A 23257-nucleotide genomic window follows, 5' to 3' on the forward strand; every position below is an offset into this window, starting at 1 on the left:
GCATTATGATTGGCACAGACTTTGAGGGCCCAAGGGCCTGTTTCTGTGCTGTACCTTCCTTTGTTCTTTGTTGATCTCCATCGAATTGTCACGCTGCCTGCAGAGATGTGACAGGTACTGTCAGCCCGATTTATACGCTGGTCCCCAGCCTCTTGGTTCAGATGCATTTTGTAACTTCATCACCACATTCAGGTTGGAAACTGGGTGCAGACAAATGTATATCCCTTTTTTTCAAATAACTGTAACAGTCCTAAGCACGATGAATGTGGGTCAATCTAATTAGTGCCAAGTGCGCTTTGACACAAAGTGCACCAAAGTCTGAATCAGACTCAGCAATGAAAACTGCCTTCTGAGAGTTGCACCCGTGATAGAACTTGTGATAAGCTGTACAGCGCACTCACATCTTCCCATTAGAAAGACAATTGTCTGGAGATGATAAAAAGAGTAGTATGTGGAAAAATTAAAATTCTATTGCTCTTCCGTAAAATATCTGTTGAAATGTGAACATTGCCTTTAAAAGTTACCAACTAATGCAATATCTAATGATGGGTGGCACTGTGGCATAGTGGTTAGCACTCCTGTCTCACAGCTCCAGGGACCTGGGTTCAATTCCCAGTTGGATGACTGTCTGTGTGGAGTTGCATGTTCTCCCCGTGTCTGTGTGGGTTTCCTCCAGGTGCTCCAGTTTCCTCCCACAGTCCAAAGATCTGTAGGTTACGTGGATTGGCCATGCTAAATTGCACCTGTGTCCAAAGATGTGTAGATTAGGAGAATTATTGAGGTAAATATGTGGGGTTATGGGTTTAGGGTGGGGGAGAGGGCCTGGGTAAGATAGTCAGAGTGCTAATGCAGATTTGATTGGCTGACTGGCCTTTTCTATACAGTATGATGAATGTCCGTAACATTTGGTAACTTCATTAAACATCAATGGAAAATTGAATCTTACCGTGTTAGGGCTTCTAATTGGATTCAGATAACTTCCGTTGTTTCCCACTTTAGACAAAGCAGCATTAAGTGGTCCATTTTCACCCAGCTGGCTGTCCATAAATCGCTCAAAGTTGAATAAATGTGCAACGATGTGAATGGCTGTGAAGGAAGTAATGCACAGACTGCCATAACCTTGCATAAATATTGCAATATGTAGGTAAAAAAAAACTAATGGGGTTAATCTATTGTTCAAAGAGATTGTGCATTATTTAAATACTAATGAGCAATATATGGCCAATGGAGTCAGCTAAAGCCATGGTTCTCAATCCATTAGTAAAAGTGTTTAAATGAAAATCTGATAAATAGTCAATGTGGCATAGTCTGGTTCCTTGTTGAAAGTTACACAAATAGGGTGCGATTTTCCCAAAGAAAAGCTAAATACCAAACAGGCAGGAAAACAGGAGTTTTTCCTGTTGGTTTTTGAGCAAGCTTAGTGAAATTAATTTCTAGAATTTACTGTATCAGAGAGGCCTTCAGGAGATTTACATCAGCAAGTGGGAGCAGGGCCTAATCCCGCCAGAGAGACCGGTATCAGACTGCTCAGATAACCAGTGTGCATGTGCTGATCTCCCAAATCGGTTGACATGTGCCTTCCGCCTCTCCCAGCTGCTGGCACCAAACCCCTCCCTCCACGATTGGCAGGCCCCCTGAAGACCCGACTCAGCTTCCGATGGTCAGCCCCACATCAGCCCCCAGTGCCCTAATGCACAGTTCTCCCTTCCCTCCCCCCCTCCACCTCCTTCCCTACCTCCATCTGGCCCTGCCCCATGAGGCTCGGCCCCCTTCAGGCCTCACCCTCTTTGCACTGCTCCCCAAGGTGTCCCCCCCTCAGCCCCAATCTCACAGGAGGTCTCAATGGTCTCTGGTCCCACCAGTGAGGCCATCACACCTGATCCCATAATGCTGGGTGATCATAAATAATCCCTGCAGGTGAGGACCTCCAACTGTAGGGTCCGAAACTTTAGTAAGCCTGAGATGATTGTGTTCTGGGCTCACTAAAGAGATGGAAATCTGTATTTCCATATTGTAACCAGCCTCATACTTTTCCCCAGCGCCAAGCTGATTAAGTCCAAAAAAAATGGCCTAGGAAGATTGTGACTGGTCAGACGCTGGTTGCCATTCCTGTTTTTGGCCTCCCGCTGACATTTCACGTCCTGCTGTGCTACCCTGAGCAGTGCAATGGGCTGGGAAAATCACGTCGATAATTTTCTTAAAGTTACAGTTGTAAAATATCATCAAGTATTACAAGTCTAACACAATCTTACTCTGAGCTATTCTTAATCTTAACCTTAAAATTGTAATGTTTGACTCAAGTTGTCCCCTTCAATTCCACAAGGTAGCAATTGAAAAAATTGAAGGAATCCGGCACAGAACAATGAAGTCAAACAAAAGATTAATGTTGTAGATATTGGAAACCTGAAATGGAAACAGAAGTGCTGGAAACATTCAAGATGCTGAGCAGTATCTGTGGAGAGGGAGACAGAAATAATGGCCCCATTATTCACAGAGTTAGGGAGGGTGTAGGTGAGGCTGGAAGCAGCTGAAGAACCTACAAAGCTGTAGTCTGGGATCCTTGGTGACAATCCCCAGAAATTGGGATGCCTGCAGTAAGGACAGTTGGGCATGCTGGGAGGAAGTCGGTAATTGAGAAGAAAGACAAGTGATTGGAGTTGTGAGGCTGAAGGTGTTCTTGGAGGGCCTGGCTACAAGGAATGGTGAAAAAGTGTACTGATGCATTAGCTTTACAATAGAACATGCTGTATTTTTCTCCCTCCCCCCACTCATCATCCCTCCCTTCTCCCCCTCAGTATCGCCCCTCTCCCCCCCATTCCCATCCCTTTCTCCCATGTCTCCTGGCTCCGGGAGAAGATGGAAGAAGCAGAAAATCCCTCTGGCTCACAGGAGGTGCCTTAGGCCCATCTGCACCTCTAGACCACCCCCGCCTGCACTTCAAACCAATCACCACTTCAAAAGAAGGATAAGAGGATCAGGAGGCAAAGAGAAGAGAGAACGTTCCTATGCCAGAAAGTTGAGACCCTGGAGGAAGAGGGGGCAGCCCTGTGAAGACTCAGAATATAAAACAACACAATGAAATTGTGGCACTCTCAGAATGGGGAATCTCATTTATTTGACTATTACTTACACCTTCTCCTGGAACTAAAGCAGCATCAATTTAGAAACATAAACTTGCATTGACCCAATGGCCTCCTAGAGTGGCATTAATGGTATTTTTATAATTTACAGCAGAAGTGTACTGATACATTAGCTTTACGACAGAACATGCTATATTTCTCTCCCTCTCCCCACTCACCCTCCCTCTGTTTTCCCCCTCACTATCTCTCCTCTCCCTCTCTTTTTCCTGTCCTTTTCTTCCATGTCTCCCAGCTCCAGGAGCAGGTGGAAGAAGTAAAAAATCACTCTGCCTCACAGGAGATGCCTGAGGCCCATCTGCACCCCAAAGATGTGTGGGTTAGGTGGATTGGCCATGCTAAATTTCCCCTTAGTGTCAGGGGGACCAGCTAGGGTAAATGTATGGGATTATGGGGATAGGGCCCGGGTGGGATTGTGGTTGTGCAGACTCAATGGGTTGAATGGTCTCCTTCTGCACCATTGGCATTCTATGGCAGCAACAGCTGGAGCCCCAACAACATCCAAGCAAAACTCAGCCCAAATGCTTCCAAACCTTGGAGACACAGCCAGTGACCTGTACATCCCAAGTGATGGCAAGATAATTAACCTTAAATGATTTTCAGAACATTGTTTGAATTATGGTTACAACTGCTTGTGGAAGTAGATCAATATGACATTACTGACTGCAATGTTAAATTTGTCTAGTGCCAATACACTGGCCCTTGAATCTTAACAACTAATGTATTGAAATATAAAAAATTTTCCTTTTTTAGATATGGGATGCTGATCTATCTCTGAATTTACTTACAGGTGCAATTGTTGGTTGGATCAAAATCCCAGAGTGACTGTTCATGGCCTGATGAGGAATTCTTTATTTGTTGCGTAACATTTAATTTGATTGTATTTTACCAGTAAAAGTTTCGAAACTTGTAGCTACCACCAGTGGCCAGAATTTTCCAGTTGGCTAGCCATTGAAATCCATCAGTGGGAGTGGAAAATCCTGCCAACATGAAGGGCTGGAAAATCCCAGCCAGTGTCTTACTGGTGTGGTGGTTTTGAAAGATGGGCTGCAGGCTTCACAGGTTTAAACAAGCAAAGAGGTTTATTGAAAGGATGTTAATGCTACCGGCTGCTAAGATAGATTGCCCGTTTGCAACAACATCACATGATCAGTCTCTTAAACTGCCCCTGTTCCACTGTAAAGCTGCTACTGATGAAATATTAGAAACGACATGAATACACAACACTTTTGCTCCTTTAAGTCAAAAGGTTCCTGACACCAATAACAGCATAACAACAGCAATCAAAATTAGCTATATGAATGATTAATAAACAACAGTCAATAGGTCAAATGTTCCGGAGGTCGTCTCTCTCTGAGCGGTTGTTGCTGAACCTAGTTCAAAGTAGTTGCGGGGGCACTCGGGTCGCGTTTTTTTTTTCACCTTTAAAAGTTTACTCACCTCGGGGGTCCAGCCTCATTGTTCCGTGGGAGCATTGAAGAGAGGCTGCGATTTGAGAGTGGAGAGCTGTGGGTGAGTAAAAGTGACTTTTTCTTTTAGAAACTAACTTTATTTTTTAGTGGGTTTTTTTTGATTGTTTTTTTTTAAGTTTGACCCCGGTTTGACCCCGGAAGTAGTTGCGGGGGCACTCGGGTCGCGTTTTTTTTTACCCGACTATAAATTAGACCGGAGGGGATTCCCGATACTCTACACGGGTAGAGTATCCCAGCCCTCCCCCCTCCCCTAACCTAAAAAAAAAGAGAGAGAGAGAGGGGCTCTGTCTGAGAGCTGGTAAGACTGCTTTTGTATTTGTGTGTGCTGTAAGTGCTTTGGCTCACAGGGCCAAAGAGATAAGGTAAGTTGTAAGTTTTTTTTTTCCTTTTTTCCTTTGGGTTGCTATAAGGGGTAAATATGAGTGTGAGACCTGTATGTTGTTGCCAATGCAACATGTGGGAGGTCTTGGAGGCTCCTGGCCTGCCAGACATCCACACCTGTGCTCGGTGTGTGGAGTTGCAGGCCCTACGAAACCAGGTTAAGGAGCTGCAAATGCAGCTCGAGGACCTTCGGCTAGTTAGGGAGAGTGAGGACGTTATAGAAAGGAGCTACCAGCAGGTAGTCACACCAGGGCAACGGGATGAGGGCACTTGGGTTACCATTAGGAAGGGGAAAACACGGGTGATGGGGAGCACTCCGGTGGATGTCCCCCTTCAAAATAAGTACTCTGGCCTGAGTACTACTGGGGGGGACAGCTCATCTGAGGGAGGAAGCGATGGCCAGCTCTCTGGAGCTGAGCCAGTGAGCCAAAAAATCAAAAAGGGAAGCAGAAAGGTAGTATTAATAGGGGACTCCACAGTGAGGGGCGCAGACAGGCGTTTTTGTGGACGTAGAAGGGAGTCGCGGATGGTGGTTTGTCTCCCTGGGGCTGGGATCCAGGATGTCTCTGGGCGGGTCCCAGACATCCTGAAAGGGGAGGGTGAGGAACCGGAGGTAGTAGTACATATAGGTACTACTGATGTAGGTAAGAAGAGGGAGGCACTTGTGAAAAAGGACTATAGGGAACTGGGTAGGCAGCTGAGGAAGAGAAAAGCGAAGGTAGTAATCTCAGGATTGCTGCCTGTGCCAAGGGAGAATGAGGGAAGAAATGAAATGAGGTGGAGGGTGAATGCGTGGCTGAGGGACTGGTGTAGAGGGCAGGGATTTCGGTTCCTAGATCACTGGGACCTCTTTAGGGGTAGGTGGGACCTCTATAGTAGGGACGGGTGGCACTTAAATACCAGGGGGACTAGTATCTTGGCGGGAAGACTGGCTAAGGCTACCGGGGGGACTTTAAACTAGAAAGGATGGGGGGAGGGAACTGTGTTGGGGAAACTGGGACGGAGGAGGTTCGCTCCCAGGTAGGGGAGGACCGCAGGCAGTATGCGAGGGAGGTTAGACAGGTGGTGGAGATGGGAAATGCCCAGACTGAGGGGCTGAAGTGTATATATTTTAATGCAAGGAGTATAGTGAATAAGGTAGATGAGCTTAGGGCGTGGATAGCTGTTTGGGATTGTGATGTGGTGGCCATTACGGAGACTTGGATGTCTCAGGGACAGGACTGGGTACTTCAGGTGCCAGGCTTCAGGTGCTTCAGGAAGGACAGGGAGGGTGGCAGAAGGGGTGGTGGCGTGGCACTGTTGATCAGGGATAGTGTCATGGCTACAGAGAAAGAGGATGTCGTGGAGGGATTGTCTACAGAATCTCTGTGGGTGGAAGTTAGGAACAGCAAAGGGTCAAAAACTTTGCTGGGTGTAATCTATAGGCCGCCCAATAGTGACAGGGAAGTTGAAGTGCAAATAGGGAAACAGATTCTGGAGAGATGTTTTAATAACAGAGTTGTCGTGATGGGAGACTTCAATTTCCCAAACATCGACTGGAATATCCCTAGGGTAAGGGGTATAGATGGGGAGGAGTTTGTTAGGTGTGTTCAGGAGGGTTTCCTGACGCAGTATGTGGACAAGCCTACGAGGGGAGAGGCTGTACTTGACCTGGTACTGGCGAATGAACCAGGGCAGGTGACGGATCTTTCGGTAGGAGAGCATCTTGGATATGGTGACCATAATTCTATCTCCTTCACAATTGCGTTGGAACGAGATAGGATCAGGCAGGCTAGGAAGGTGTTTGTCTGGGGTAAGGGGAGATACGAAGAAGTCAGGAAGTTACTTGGACAAATAAACTGGAAGGAGGCGTTCTTAGGGAAAAGTACTGAAGGAAGGTGGCAGATGTTCAAGGAATGTGTGTCTGGAGCTCTGAATGACAACGTTCCGATGAGACGAGGGGGTTTTGGTGGGTCGAGGGAACCGTGGTGCACAAAGGATGTGTTGAACCTAGTCAGGAAGAAAAGGAAGGTGTACAAGAGGTTCAGGGAATTAGGAGATGTTAAAGATCTTGAGGAGTATAAGGACTGTAGGAGGGAACTTAAAAGGGAAATTAGGAGAGCCAGAAGGGGTCATGAGAAGACCTTGGCGAGTAAGATTAAGGAGAATCCCAAGGCCTTCTATAAATATGTGAAAGGTAAAAGGATAAGAAGAGAAGGGATAGGACCGATAAAAGGTGAGGGGGGAAAGGTTTGTGTGGAACCAGAAGAAATGGCGGAGGTGCTTAACGAGTACTTCGCCTCAGTATTCACGGTGGAAGCCGATCTGGGAGATTTTGTTATGGATTTGCAGCAGATGGAAAGGATTGAGTACGTGAATATTAAGGAGGAGGATGTGTTGGAACTTTTGAATTCTATCAAGGTAGATAAGTCGCCGGGACCAGATGGGATGTACCCCAGGATACTGTGGGAGGCGAGGGAAGAGATTGCAGAACCCCTGGCGATGATCTTTGCGTCGTCAATGGAGACGGGAGAGGTTCCAGAGGATTGGAGGATTGCGGATGTAGTTCCTATTTTTAAGAAAGGGAACAGAGATAGCCCGGGAAATTACCGACCGGTGAGTCTGACCTCAGTGGTTGGTAAGCTGATGGAGAGGCTTCTGAGGGACAAGATTTACGAACATTTGGAGAGGTTTGACATGATCAGGAATAGTCAGCATGGATTTGTCAAGGGCAGGTCGTGCCTTACAAGCCTAGTTGAGTTCTTCGATAATGTGACTGAACACATTGACGAAGGAAGTGCCGTGGACGTAGTGTACATGGACTTCAGCAAGGCGTTTGATAAGGTCCCCCATGCAAGACTTCTTGAGAAGGTGAGAGGGCATGGGATCCAAGGGCCTTTGGCCTTGTGGATCCAGAACTGGCTTGCCTGCAGAAGGCAGAGAGTGGTTGTGGATGGGGCTTTTTCTGAATGGAGGTCAGTCACCAGCGGAGTGCCTCAAGGATCTGTTCTGGGACCCTTGTTGTTTGTCATTTTCATAAATGACCTGGATGAGGAAGTGGAGGGATGGGTAAGTAAGTTCGCTGATGACACGAAGGTCGGTGGTGTTGTGGATGATCTGGAAGGATGGCAAAAGTTGCAGCAGGACATAGATAGGATGCAGGACTGGGCGGAGAAGTGGCAGATGGACTTCAACGCGGATAAATGTGTTGTCGTCCATTTTGGCAGAACCAACGGGATGAACGAGTACACTATTAAGGGCAGAAGTCTGAGTAGTGTTGAGGAGCAGAAGGATCTTGGGGTCCGGGTCCACAGGTCTCTTAAATCGGCCTCGCAGGTGGAGGAGGTGGTCAAGAAGGCGTATGGTGTACTGGCCTTCATTAATCGAGGGATTGAGTTTAGGAGTCGGGAGGTAATGCTGGAACTTTATAAGACCCTTGTCAGGCCTCATTTGGAGTATTGTGCGCAGTTCTGGTCGCCTCACTATAGGAAAGATGTAGAAGCTATTGAAAGGGTGCAGAGGAGATTTACAAGGATGTTGCCTGGACTGGGAGGCATGCCTTATGAAGTTAGGTTGAGGGAGCTGGGACTCTTTTCCCTGGAGAGACGAAGGTTGAGAGGCGACCTGATAGAAGTTTACAAAATGTTGAGAGGAATAGATAGGGTGGACTCTCAGAGGCTATTTCCCCGGTTTGAAATGGTCGCTACAAGAGGACACAGATTTAAGGTGCGGGGAGGGAGGTTCAGAAGTGATGTTAGGGGTAAGTTTTTCACTCAGAGGGTGGTGAGTGAATGGAATCGGCTGCCGTCAGTGGTGGTGGAGGCGAACTCGCTGGGGTCTTTTAAAAGACTTCTGGATGAGTATATGGGGTTTAATGAGATTGAGGGTTATAGATAGGTCTGTAGGTTGGTAGGTGATGTGGTCGGCGCAACTTGTGGGCCGAAGGGCCTGTTTGTGCTGTAGTGTTCTATGTTCTATGTTAACCTCAGGCATCTACTTTTTAGTGTTTACTGCAACCTCTGGTGGTTTTGATTTGGTTTGGATGTCATCCATGGTTGTCTTAATCACAGTCAACATAACGTTCTGAGGTTGACTTGGTGTCGGAGTGTCCTCAACCGAGGTACTGCCTTCCCCAATTAGTTCTGGTGGTGTTAGATTCTCAGGAAGGTTCAGGTTTCTCTTGGCACAGCTTGATGTGGATTCTCAGTCAGTTCTATCTCTGGCAGATTGGTTCTTGTTGCCAAAACTTGACCCACATGTCATCCCCATATTACATCATCTTGGGTTTTTACAGTGTAGGGGACTGGTCCTGCCTGTGTTATGTTGATGGCACATACCTCACTTTTCAGTTGAGGTATAGTTCCTTGCCAGGACCTCTTGATCCTGATGAAAAACACGACATTTCATCTTATTCTCTCATCATATGACCTAATTCTGCTGCTATTTCAAAGGCTTGTCTCTTCTTCTTCTCTACTTCCACTGTGGCACAGTGGTTAGCACTGCTGCCTCACAGAGCCAGAGACACAGATTCGATTCTGGCTTGGGTCACTGTTTGTGTGGAGTCTGCACATCCTGCATAGGTTTCTTCTGGGTGCTCCGGTTTCCTCCCACAGCCTGAAAGATGTACTGGTTAGTTGTATCAGCCATGCTAAATTCTCCCTCAGTGTACATGAACAGATACTGGAATTTGGCGGCGAGGGGTTTTTCACAGTAACTTCATTGCAGTGTTAATATAAGTCTACACATGACACTAACAAATAAACTTAAACTCCTAATAGAACTTTTCTTGTAATTCATTCTATTGTGTTCTTTAATTCGCACTGCTGAGTGTGGCACATCCAGGATTGATCTTAGCTGGAGTAAGGCGGAGCTGGTGTCCTGCAGGTGTTGGAGCTCTTTGACTTTGCTCAAGCTCAGCTTCCAGCCTCTTTAGTTCTTGCCTTAGGTTGTCGATCTGTTTTCCTGTTGCCAACAGCTGGCCCTCCATGCTGCTTACCAGGGCCTTCTTTACCTGAACCTTGTGACACAGCTTGTGCAGTGCCTTCTCCAGATTATGGTGTGCCTCTGTTGGATCCTTGGGGCTGCATTCTCACTGCATTCACTTTCATATTCTAGGTCTTGTCATGAATGCAACTTCCAAACTATCCAATTGAAACTGTTGCTCCTGAACATTTCCAAAAGGGTTCTCACCCTTCAAGAACATTTCAAATTAAGCCTTTACGATGGGGTTGTTGAGCCAGACCAGGTCATAATAATCCTTCCTGCTGTGGGTATGTTCATTGGACTTCAGATGCTGCTGTACAGAGTGAAATAGGAAAGGAATATTAGTGTTGCGGACCGCACTCTGAGCAGTTCCAACTCTTTTCATATGTTCATCTGGAGCAACTCCCATCCAAACATCCTTCATGGCTTTCTTTGTTGGCTGCTTTTGCTCCTGTTGTTGCCTTTGTTTATGATCAGCAATCTTCTTATTCTTATTGATCACTGATGCATGAAGGAAGTTAACAACTCTTTTTCCAAGCAATATGTTCTTTCCAATGAACTCCAAGGTTTCTTTGTGATAAGATTTCTGATGTGCCTCAACTTCTTGTTCCTCCGTGGCTTGGAATTTACAAAGGGAACATGTAAACGCATTCCGACAATCCTCACTGTATTTTCCAGTGTACTTCTGACCTTCACTTCTGTCAAAGCATCTTTCATAAACACTTCATCCTTTGTTTCTCAATCCTGAAACATATTTGTTGCCCTATGCTGAGCCTTCATCATCTTGGTCCCAGCACTTCTAGCCTGAGCCTTGGCCACAGCTTCTTTCAAAGCTTTTTCAGCAGCTGCTATTCTCTGTTCCTTTGGACTTTTTGTTAGATTTTCTTCAGAATCTGTCATGAGACTTACCTCTGACCAATTTAATCTGACCTTTTCCATCAGGTTCTTCCCATTAGTGCTGGATAGTTTCCTTTAACGATATGCAAGGATAAGTCTACAAACTGTACATCAATACAGCCCCTCAATAGAACTACTTCTCCAGTATAGGTTTTTAAACACTACTTTCAAGGGTTTCAAGGTAATATGGTGAAGCTTTTCTTGATAAACAGTTTGTGATATTAATGAACCTGCTTTTCCAGTGTCTGCCTCCATTTTCACAACTGTCTGTCCAATAAGGGAGTGACCCAGTAACAGTTTGTTGTACCAGCAATAGCCAGTATGTTTATTGACAGTTCCTCATCATCGAATCCTTTCTCCTGCCCTTTTTTTAACCTTTGGATACTTTTTCCCTTATTCAACTTTCCATTTCATGCATTCGGCTTTTGCTTTTTGTAATTCTGGCTTGAAACTTGTCAGGTCCAGTCAAGAAGATATCACTTCTGGACAATTGCTGGGTAAAGCCTTACCTGGGAACCTCCAAGAGGGATTTCCCAGCACACCTTTGGGGTACTCCCATAATCTGATGCTGGGAGCCAGGATGTTCTTTACCATTCATGCCCATGTCTAAACTGACCTTGGGTCTGGATCATGCATCTTTGTACATCACTGTGTGGAAGGTGCAGCACCTAGTCCCAAATTAACCCTTTATGCACCGGACTCCCCATACCACTACAGTGACTATTTCACCATTCTGGCTGCACTGTGTTCTTCCTTCTATTTATTGTGTGGAGCCAGCAGCCCTTGAGTCTCTCTCACTGTCTGTGCAGTAACAGTTAATTTTAAACTGTGGAAACCAATTTAAATATGCCAATATGCTGTAAAAAAAGAATGTGGATGTGGGAACTGTAAGTGGAGGTCATGTTCCCTGAGTCTAACTCTTTTATACCTTCCACCCTCCCACTCCTGCCCAGCTTGAAGTGGCCAACATCAAGGCCCATATTTCAGGTGATGAGTTTCATCAGACGGGAAGTCAGTTTCTCCTCCTTTCATTGCTTGACTGATGTCTAGCTGCGCACTTGTGTGTCTCAGCTGACTGGTTCGATTATTTGCATTCATAGTGAGGTCAATTCCTCAGCGTGGCATATAGGGGCACCTTCTGATTTCAGATCAAATCTGATCAGTGTCCCTCCAAAATTAATTCAAAAATCAGGATGAAGCCTCATAAACTTAGAAATGTCAATGTTGCTATTTTACAATTGTGGTTATCTTTGTGTTTAGTGCAGACAACACGTCATCTATGCTTGAGCATTAACACAGGATGTAATTACAGACACCTGCATTACTTACACAAGGCTGAGGTGGTTTCCAAAGAGGGGAAGATTTGAAGTTCCTTTTGTGGTAAAGAATTTGATTAGCTCCTTCCAAAGCTGATTGAGTAAGTCTGAAACTTTCTGATTATGAACACTCTGTTTTACTATTGATCCCCAAAAAAACCCATTTAAATATTGCAGCTTACTTCATCTGATTTCTTGGCTTGAATTCAGGAAGAAACAAAACTCACTATAATAGTGAGAACTAATAGTTAGAACTTTCTAATTTACCTGTGTGCAGGGCAATCATATAAGCTACCAGCTTATGGAAGGAGATGTTGCTATCCAATTGTCTTCTGAGAGTTCTTCTGCAGCACTTGGAATTAAAACAGATGTTACAATAAAAGACTGTATCAAGTATACAGGTGTATGTTTAAACTGATCTACTGCTGATATCAGCATCACCTAGAACAATGTACAAGCTCAAATAATTAGGAGAAAAATTCTCAATTGTTCCCAATTCTTGTTGAGCGTCCTATTATGTTTCTTTCTTATTCATTCATGGGGTACAGATGTCGCTGGCTAGGCGAGCATTTATTGCCCATCCCTAATTGCCGTTGAACCTGGAATTTGTGTTAGCAGAGAGCCATTTTAATGTGGTTCACTCCACAAGGGTATCACACATTAAAAATGTACTTAACTCTTGAATGGACAAACTAAACATTTTCTGGTGCGTTTATTGCATGTCTGTGTAGGTAAAGCAAATTCGTGCCATTCCATATATTTCAATACTGAATCTTTTGCTGAGATACTGGTACAATGCAGTTTGTGGATGAAAGGGCAACTTGGAAAGCAGCATTCTGATCAGTTGTGTTTAACTGCACCAATGCACTACCCAAAGCTACTGTCTGATTCCTACTTCAATGATAATCTTAACCTCATTGTTATCTCTGCCATGATATGCAGGCAAGCACGTGCATACTCAGTACCTGGTATGTAATATAATGAGAATCCTGCAGTTGTGATGTTAACCGCCCCCCCCCTCACTCAGCACTAACGTTGAGAGCAAGGGATTAAAATGGATGGCAGGCAGTAAGGAACCCCTGTCTTTCTCCTGTGTTACTGCCACCTGCAGTAATCCTTTTTAAAAATTCATTCACAGGATGTGGATGTCACTGGCTAGGTGCGCATTTTTCATCCTTTGCTAACTGCCCTTGAGAAGGTGGTAGTGATCTGCCTCTGGAATGGCAGCAGTCAGGTTGGTGCAGGTACACCCACAGTGCTGTTAGGAAAGGACTTCCAGGGTTTTGACCCAGTGATAATGAAGGAACAATGATATAGTTCCAAGTCAAGATGATGTGTGGTTTGGAGGAGAACTTGCAAGTGGTAGTGTTCCCATACAATTGCTGCTCCTGTCCTTTGAGGTGCTGTCCAGGGAGCTTTGGTGAGTTGCTTGCGTCAAGCAGTGATCTAGCAAAGATTTTTATTCAAGCAAATCTAGCAAAGATTTTTCTTTTCAAAAGGCATGTGGAATTCAACATGTACCACCATCCTATCAGCTAAAAGGAGCATGTGCTGTTGCCTTTATTCTTTCATCTTTTTAGTGTACAAATAGACATATTACCAAAGGTCAAATAATCTCATAATTGAAAATGTTTTGCCTAGAAACATAGAAACTAGAAGCAGGAGTAGACCATTTGGCCCTTTGAGCCTGCTTCACCATTCTTTTTGATTATGGCTGATCATCAAATTCAGTATCCTTTGACCCCTTTAGCTCCAAGAGCTATATCTAATTTCTTCTTGAAATAAGACAACACTTTTAATATTTATTAACCACGCAGATCCCCCCAACACACCCTTACCTCTCTGCCTTTAAATGGCTCGCAACATCTCTCTTCAGAAAGTGGGCAGGTGATGGGTTTTGATGTGCAGGTTAGGTTGATTGACCATGCTAAATAGACCCTAGGGTCAGAGGGTTTAACAGGATAATTTACGGTTACAGAAGTAGAGCCTGGGGTGGGTAGTGAATTCCACAGATTCATCACTATCTGGGTGAAAAAATTACTCCTCACCTCAGTTCTAAATGGTTTTCCCATTATTCTCAAACTGTGACCACTGGTTCTGGACTCCCCGCACCATTGGGAACATTCTTTCTGAATCTACTCTATCGAATCCTGTTAGAATTTTATAATTTTTTATGAGATCCCCTCTCATTTTTCTAAACTCCAATTAATATATTCCTGACTGACTTAGTTTTGCCTCATATGACACAATTGCCATCCCAGGAATCAGCCTGGTAAATCTGCTTCTGGGATTCCCACCAAGTTAGTGAATAAAAGGCACACAATTTAAAACATTGCAGCACAGAAACAAGCCATCTCAGTAAGTCTGCATTCACATTTTTCTCTGGTCTAATCCTCCTCTTATTTACACCCCTAATTCCCTTTTAATATCCACCTATTTCAGGTAACTACCTAGTTTCTTATTAAAACAACTTCAACTTCTAACTTTAAATTTTAACCTCCCAAATATCCTGCCCTTTAAAAGGGTGAGATATTGGAGGGCACATGGAATTATCCTTCAACACCAGTCAGTGTCTTTAATAGGTGAGAAAAAAGGAGATAAACTATTTCTTTCTTGAGGTACAGTAGTTGGCTATTGAATTTCAAGTAATAGAGACCTGGGAACACCACTGCTTGCAGGTTCCAACCCAAGCCAATCACCACCCAAATTTGGAAATGCATCATCGTTCCTTTGCTGTTGCTGGATCAAAATCCTGGAATTCCCTCCCACCAGCATTGTGGGTGTATCTACATCACATGAACTGTGTAGTGGTTCAGTTCAGGCAGCTCATCATCACCAATTCAAGGGCAATTAGGTTCAGGCAATAAATGCTAGCCACATGGGATGCCCACATCCCATGAATGAATAAATATTTTGAATAAATACATTGCCCATCCCTTGGAGGGCAGTTGAGAGTCAACACATTGCTGTGGCTCTGGAACCATATGTAGGCTAGATCAGGTAAGGAGAGCAGGATTCCTTTCATAAAGGACATTAGTGAACCAGATGGGTTTTTCTAACAATCATCAATGGTTTCACGGTCATCTGTAAATTCCTAATTCCAGATATTTTATTTGAATCTGCCATGGCGAGATTCGAAGCCAGGTCCCCAGAACATTAACTGAGTTCTCTGAAGGAATCATCTATTGATAATACACTTGGCCATCATTTCTACTAATGAACAAAAAAGATCAAGTATTGGAACCAGAAATAATTCCATATCAGCAGTATGGCGAAGCACCTTTGTGGTCAGCACGGTAGCACAGTGGTTAGCCCTGCTGCTTCACAGCTCCAGGAACCTGGGTTTGATTCCCAGCTTGGGTCACCATCTGTATGGAGTTTGCACATTCTCCTCGTGTCTGTGTGGGTTTCCTCCGGGTGCTCCGGTTTCCTCTCACAGTCTAAAGATGTGCAAGTTAGGTTGATTGACCATGCTAAAATTGCCCTTAGCGTCCTGAGATGCATAGTTTAGAGGGAATAGTAGAGGGAATATGTAGGGATATGGGGGTAGTGCCTGGGCGGGTTTGTGGTCGGTGCAGATGCGATGGGCCGAATGCCCTCTTTCTGTACTGTAGTGCTTCTATGTCATTTTATTCTTACGTGTTGTGGCTTCACTGGTACTGTGGGATTTTAAATGGGATTTCCAAATTTCCATTGAATGATGCACCAAGCACTGAAACTGAAAGCCAGGTAGGAAATCCTGTGGAGCTTCTGTCAGTCTATCCCACTGCCTGTACGAACACTAACATTTGGAGGAATACATAGTACAGAAGGACGCTATTCAGCCCATTGAATCTATACCGAACCCAAACCCGCCCAGGCTCTATTTCTGTAATCCTAAATTATCCTGTTAAACCCTCTGACCCTTGGATCTATTTAGCATGGTCAACCAACCTAACCTGCACATCAATACCCATCGCCTGCCCACTTTCTCAAGAGAGATGTTGCAAGCAATTTAAAGGCAGAGAGGTGAGGGTGTGTTAGGGGGGATCTGCGTGGTTAATAAATGTTAAAAAGAGATAAATATGCACACATTTTTATGCAATCATGTAGATTTTTTAACACTTACCCCACATGATCCTCTCAGGAATGACAGCAGATTTCGGCACACTGGTAGAAGGATCAGCATGCAGTTAAAGTTCAAACATGCAGCGGGTGCTCGAGCCCAAGCCAGTGCAGACTACATTAAATAAAATGAAACAAATGTGAGCAGCTGTGCTTCTGCAGTAAGGGAACTGCCATCTAAATGATGGTGGCTAAAGGTATGCAAACTCACTCCAAGAAGCTCCCGTGTGTAATAAAACTTCGGTCCATCTTCATACACGAAAAAGTAATGCACAAAGAGAAATGCATTTATTCCAAGCCACACCAGCTATAAAAAGAGAGAAAAATGAGCATGGTAAGGAATCGTGTTGCACAGGACTGAGAAAAAAAACATTCTTGAGTCTTTTGTGGCTTAACTTCGATTTCTCTAGTTCCATTTTGTTTGTTCCTCTGGAAGTGTAAGATTAGACAAGGAAGGTCATACATCTTGGTCAGCTTCCCTGCTGTTTAAATGAATGAAGGAAAAGTAATTTGGGTTGTGTTACATTCTTGTGAAATCCTCCTAACTCAATTTTCTTCAGAACATGCGGTCCAGGCTATGATACCTGCATGTGGAACAGAGAAACAGTTGCCCCATTATGTGAGAATCCTAGCCCATTCCACCGTCTCTAAATCTAATTGATTGCTTTCCACTTCCCTCCACCTCCCCAGCAGTTTTTCCTGTTTCATTCGACCTTCAGGAATAAGCTTATTCATTAGTATCACAAGTAAGCTTACATGAACACTGCAATGAAGTTACTGTGAAAATCCCCTATTCGTCACACTCCTGACATCTGTTCGGGTACACTGAGGGAGAATTTAGCGTGGCCAATCCACCTAACCAGCACATCTTTCAGACTGTGGGAGGAAACCAGAGCACCCAGAGGAAACCCACGCAGACACAGTGAGAATGTGCAGACTTAGCACAAACAGTGACCTGAGGCCAGAATCAAACCCAGGTCCCGGCGCTGTGAGGCAGCAGCGCTAACCATTGTGCCATCGTGCCACTCTGATTTCCCTGGACTTATCTCCTGTCTTTTTACTTGTGGTGTGTCCTTAGGTTCTAACCTAGATTTCTGAATTTATTAAAAAGAACAGAAACACCTTTAAACTATTGGATTCAAAATGACACCTCATTAATGAGAAAGAAACAACTTTCATTGTAGGGCTTTTCTAATTCAACACTTGACAAAAAAAAACTCCAAGATGCTAAACATCAAATATCAGAACCAAAACAAAAGTAACAAGGTATGTAGTAATGAACTAAAGGAAAACACCTTTAAAAGTTAGAAAATCCTTGTCATGTGTAGGGTTAAGGTGGGTGATATTGTGCCCAGATTTTGATACTGCGAGCAATTTCTTTTTTAAAAACCATTCAAAGTGTGCAAAAATAAAACACAAGAGCACCCCAATGTAATAACTACTGAGAATTACCAAATAAAGTCCAATGATGTGCAGGCTAGATGGATTAGCCATGCTAAATTGCTTCTTAGTGTCCCCAGATGTGTAGGTTAGATGGATGGGCCATGCTAAATGTGCAGGATTACAAGGATAGGGCAGGGGAGAGGGCCTGGGTAAGAAACTCTGTCAGAGGGTTGATGCAGACTCAATGGGTCAAGTGGCCTCCTTTGAACTGTAGGGTTTCTATGATTCTATGAATTTTCTAAACTGGATAATTCCTGGATTGAAATGTAGCCATATATTTTATCCACAGCTTGGTAAGGCATGCTATGATCTTGACATTCCAAGGGTATTTTAGAAATGCAGGAGAAGGTCATTTAGCCATTCAGTGAGATCATAGCTTAAAGGCATCTGAACTTCAGTTTGGCTCCAATATCCCTTACACTTCGGCCAAATAAAAACCTTTCAATTTCAATTTTGAATTTTTCAGTTTACCTCTCTGCAAGAGTTTCAGATTTCCACCATCCTTTCTGGGCATCTCTGCTGAAAGACCTAGCTCAAATTATCCTCTTGTTTTGGTTCTCTATGAGAGGAGCTACTTTCTCTCTATCTACCCTAGCAATGCCTTGATCACCTTAAACAGGTCAATTAGATCATCATTTAGGCTTCGATACATCTGCCTATGCAACTTGTCCTCGTACTTAAACTTTTCCAAACATTTTCTCAGCAGTTTAGGTTGCTTCCAAACACAAAGTAATGTTTCTCATGTACCAAGACTTGACTTCATGTACGAAGTAGTAAGGATTAGGAAGAGAAGTCTAGAAGTGAGGACCCAGACAGCTGTAGGCAGCAACTAAAAGATGCACGATGACAAAGTAGTAAGGATAGCAAGTCTATCAGCAAGCATTATATCATTTTATCACCGGAAGTAGGAGCGATACCATCATGCATACTTGATCCTTTCAACTAATTGGATACACCATGTTGGCAAATCATATAGTTCAGGATGAAAAGTATGAATGAAGTTTACTGAGAAGTAAGACACATATAAGCTAGAACAAATACAATAGGTTCCCCCAAAGTACAATACTTTTTCAATATCTTTATAGTGTACATCCAGGATGAGTAATTAGTATTAAGTAGATTGAACTACATCAGTTATGATGTATATAACATAGCAATCAGGCAAGAAAAAAACTGAAAAATTTCAATTACTGGCCTGGATTAAATGCCACCCTACACTTTTACCTAAACATTCAAACATAATGGCCGGAATGTTAGGGCCATCCACTCCGGTGGGATTTTCCTATCCCGCTGTAGTAAATGGAGATTTGGCTGGCCGCTAAATTCTCCAACCTTGCTGTAGTGGGAGTGTGGTGTGAACAGCTGGTAAGATCATTCCCAATGTCAGCTGCAGAAAAGGAAATGAAGAAATTTGAGTAAAATAGTTTACTTTTACTCCTTTAAATGAGGGTGACACAGTGGCACAATGGTTAGCACCGCTGCTTCACAACGCCCGGGTTCTGGGTTCAATTCCAGCCTTGGATGACTATCTGTGTCGAGTTTGCGCATTCTCCCTGTGTGTGTGTGGGTTTATTCCAGGTGCTCCAGTTTCCTCCCACAGTCCTAAGATGTGCAAGTTAGGTGGATTGGACGCAGTAAATTACTCCTTAGTGTCACAAAAGTGTGTAGAGTAGTGGGGTAAATATGTGGGGTTACGGGCTATGCCCTGGGTAAAATGCTCTGTTGGATAGTCAGTGCAGACTCAAGGGGCTGTGTAGCCTCCTTCTGCGCTGTAGGCATTGTATGATTCTAATTGGAGGAGGACTGATTTCAGTGGAGTGAGAACAGATCTGCTCCAGGTAAACTTGAATAAAAGATTAGCAGGGAAAACTGTAATGTAACAATGGGCTGCCTATAAAGAAGAGATGGCTTGGGTGCAGTCGAGATTCATTTGCACAAGGGGGAAAGGTAGTGCAAACAAAACCAGTGCCACATAAAAAAATGAGATAGAGAGTGTGAAGTAGGAAAAAGCTACATGTGACAGATGTCAACTTTATAATGCAAAGCAAGAATCAGGCTAAACGTGGAAAGTTAGAGAACAGGTGAGATAGAAAATGGAAGAGTGGCAAAGAGAGAAAATAAGAAAAGTCAGGTTAGTGAAAGTGGAGATAGTTGAGGCATTAATGGATTAAAATTGATAAAGAAGTGATTTAAGAAAAACTAACTGTACATAAAATTATGAAGTCACTAGGACTGAATGGGTGCATCCAAGGTTACTGTGGGAATTATCAGGTGACAAGGTGGCACAGTGGTGTCCCACAGCGCCAGGGACTGGAGTTCGATTCCTGCCTTGGGTCACTGTCTGTGTGGAGTTTGCACATTCTCCTTGTGTCTGCATGGGTTTCCTTGGGTGCTCTGGTTTCCTCCCACATTCTGAAAGACGTGCTGGTTAGATGCATTGACCTGGACAGGTGCCAGACTGTGGCGGTGTCATTGCAATGTTAATGTAAGCCTTCCTTATGACTAATAAATAAACTTTAGAATTAAGGGAAGAAATGGGCTGAAGTGTATATATTTTAATGCAAGGAGTATAGTGAATAAGGTAGATGAGCTTAGGGCGTGGATAGCTGTTTGGGATTGTGATGTGGTGGCCATTACGGAGACTTGGATGTCTCAGGGACAGGACTGGGTACTTCAGGTGCCAGGCTTCAGGTGCTTCAGGAAGGACAGGGAGGGTGGCAGAAGGGGTGGTGGCGTGGCACTGTTGATCAGGGATAGTGTCATGGCTACAGAGAAAGAGGATGTCGTGGAGGGATTGTCTACAGAATCTCTGTGGGTGGAAGTTAGGAACAGCAAAGGGTCAAAAACTTTGCTGGGTGTAATCTATAGGCCGCCCAATAGTGACAGGGAAGTTGAAGTGCAAATAGGGAAACAGATTCTGGAGAGATGTTTTAATAACAGAGTTGTCGTGATGGGAGACTTCAATTTCCCAAACATCGACTGGAATATCCCTAGGGTAAGGGGTATAGATGGGGAGGAGTTTGTTAGGTGTGTTCAGGAGGGTTTCCTGACGCAGTATGTGGACAAGCCTACGAGGGGAGAGGCTGTACTTGACCTGGTACTGGCGAATGAACCAGGGCAGGTGATGGATCTTTCGGTAGGAGAGCATCTTGGATATGGTGACCATAATTCTATCTCCTTCACAATTGCGTTGGAACGAGATAGGATCAGGCAGGCTAGGAAGGTGTTTGTCTGGGGTAAGGGGAGATACGAAGAAGTCAGGAAGTTACTTGGACAAATAAACTGGAAGGAGGCGTTCTTAGGGAAAAGTACCGAAGGAAGGTGGCAGATATTCAAGGAATGTGTGTCTGGAGCTCTGAATGACAACGTTCCGATGAGACGAGGGGGTTTTGGTGGGTCGAGGGAACCGTGGTGCACAAAGGATGTGTTGAACCTAGTCAGGAAGAAAAGGAAGGTGTACAAGAGGTTCAGGGAATTAGGAGATGTTAAAGATCTTGAGGAGTATAAGGACTGTAGGAGGGAACTTAAAAGGGAAATTAGGAGAGCCAGAAGGGGTCATGAGAAGACCTTGGCGAGTAAGATTAAGGAGAATCCCAAGGCCTTCTATAAATATGTGAAAGGTAAAAGGATAAGAAGAGAAGGGATAGGACCGATAAAAGGTGAGGGGGGAAAGGTTTGTGTGGAACCAGAAGAAATGGCGGAGGTGCTTAACGAGTACTTCGCCTCAGTATTCACAGTGGAAGCCGATCTGGGAGATTTTGTTATGGATTTGCAGCAGATGGAAAGGATTGAGTACGTGAATATTAAGGAGGAGGATGTGTTGGAACTTCTGAATTCTATCAAGGTAGATAAGTCGCCGGGACCAGATGGGATGTACCCCAGGATACTGTGGGAGGCGAGGGAAGAGATTGCAGAGCCCCTGGCGATGATCTTTGCGTCGTCAATGGAGACGGGAGAGGTTCCAGAGGATTGGAGGATTGCGGATGTAGTTCCTATTTTTAAGAAAGGGAACAGAGATAGCCCGGGAAATTACCGACCGGTGAGTCTGACCTCAGTGGTTGGTAAGCTGATGGAGAGGCTTCTGAGGGACAAGATTTACGAACATTTGGAGAGGTTTGACATGATCAGGAATAGTCAGCATGGATTTGTCAAGGGCAGGTCGTGCCTTACAAGCCTAGTTGAGTTCTTCGATAATGTGACTGAACACATTGACGAAGGAAGTGCCGTGGACGTAGTGTACATGGACTTCAGCAAGGCGTTTGATAAGGTCCCCCATGCAAGACTTCTTGAGAAGGTGAGAGGGCATGGGATCCAAGGGCCTTTGGCCTTGTGGATCCAGAACTGGCTTGCCTGCAGAAGGCAGAGAGTGGTTGTGGATGGGGCTTTTTCTGAATGGAGGTCAGTCACCAGCGGAGTGCCTCAAGGATCTGTTCTGGGACCCTTGTTGTTTGTCATTTTCATAAATGACCTGGATGAGGAAGTGGAGGGATGGGTAAGTAAGTTCGCTGATGACACGAAGGTCGGTGGTGTTGTGGATGATCTGGAAGGATGGCAAAAGTTGCAGCAGGACATAGATAGGATGCAGGACTGGGCGGAGAAGTGGCAGATGGACTTCAACGCGGATAAATGTGTTGTCGTCCATTTTGGCAGAACCAACGGGATGAACGAGTACACTATTAAGGGCAGAAGTCTGAGTAGTGTTGAGGAGCAGAAGGATCTTGGGGTCCGGGTCCACAGGACTCTTAAATCGGCCTCGCAGGTGGAGGAGGTGGTCAAGAAGGCGTATGGTGTACTGGCCTTCATTAATCGAGGGATTGAGTTTAGGAGTCGGGAGGTAATGCTGGAACTTTATAAGACCCTTGTCAGGCCTCATTTGGAGTATTGTGCGCAGTTCTGGTCGCCTCACTATAGGAAAGATGTAGAAGCTATTGAAAGGGTGCAGAGGAGATTTACAAGGATGTTGCCTGGACTGGGAGGCATGCTTTATGAAGTTAGGTTGAGGGAGCTGGGACTCTTTTCCCTGGAGAGACGAAGGTTGAGAGGCGACCTGATAGAAGTTTACAAAATGTTGAGAGGAATAGATAGGGTGGACTCTCAGAGGCTATTTCCCCGGTTTGAAATGGTCGCTACGAGAGGACACAGATTTAAGGTGCGGGGAGGGAGGTTCAGAAGTGATGTTAGGGGTAAGTTTTTCACTCAGAGGGTGGTGAGTGAATGGAATCGGCTGCCGTCAGTGGTGGTGGAGGCGAACTCGCTGGGGTCTTTTAAAAGACTTCTGGATGAGTATATGGGGTTTAATGAGATTGAGGGTTATAGATAGGTCTGTAGGTTGGTAGGTGATGTGGTCGGCGCAACTTGTGGGCCGAAGGGCCTGTTTGTGCTGTAGTGTTCTATGTTCTATGTTCTATAAATTGCTGAGGCCCTGTTGATCATAGCCTCCTAATCCGCTTTTGTTGTACAGGTAGTGCCAGAGGATTGGAGAATTGCAAACATTACAACCTTGCTCAAAAAAGGGTGTAAAGATAAATCTGGCAACTACATGTCA

At 44.6% G+C, this 23257-nt stretch overlaps 1 protein-coding gene across 2 annotated transcripts in view; it reads right to left on the reverse strand.

Moving 5' to 3' along the window:
- cybb (cytochrome b-245, beta polypeptide (chronic granulomatous disease)) overlaps positions 1 to 23257 on the reverse strand; it is an 85262-nt gene that overhangs the window by 23703 nt on the left and 38302 nt on the right. For both annotated transcript variants that reach the window (XM_080203874.1, XM_080203873.1), the window contains 4 exons: positions 16481 to 16576; positions 16274 to 16384; positions 12433 to 12517; positions 947 to 1086 (listed from right to left, as the gene is read on the reverse strand). In XM_080203874.1, the coding sequence (XP_080060000.1) occupies positions 947 to 1086; positions 12433 to 12517; positions 16274 to 16384; positions 16481 to 16576 (432 nt within the window). The remainder of the gene's footprint in view (positions 1 to 946; positions 1087 to 12432; positions 12518 to 16273; positions 16385 to 16480; positions 16577 to 23257) is intronic.

This window comes from Carcharhinus amblyrhynchos, chromosome 15, assembly GCF_965287045.1.
Source record: "Carcharhinus amblyrhynchos chromosome 15, sCarAmb.v2.hapA, whole genome shotgun sequence".
Classification (NCBI taxonomy): domain Eukaryota; kingdom Metazoa; phylum Chordata; class Chondrichthyes; order Carcharhiniformes; family Carcharhinidae; genus Carcharhinus; species Carcharhinus amblyrhynchos.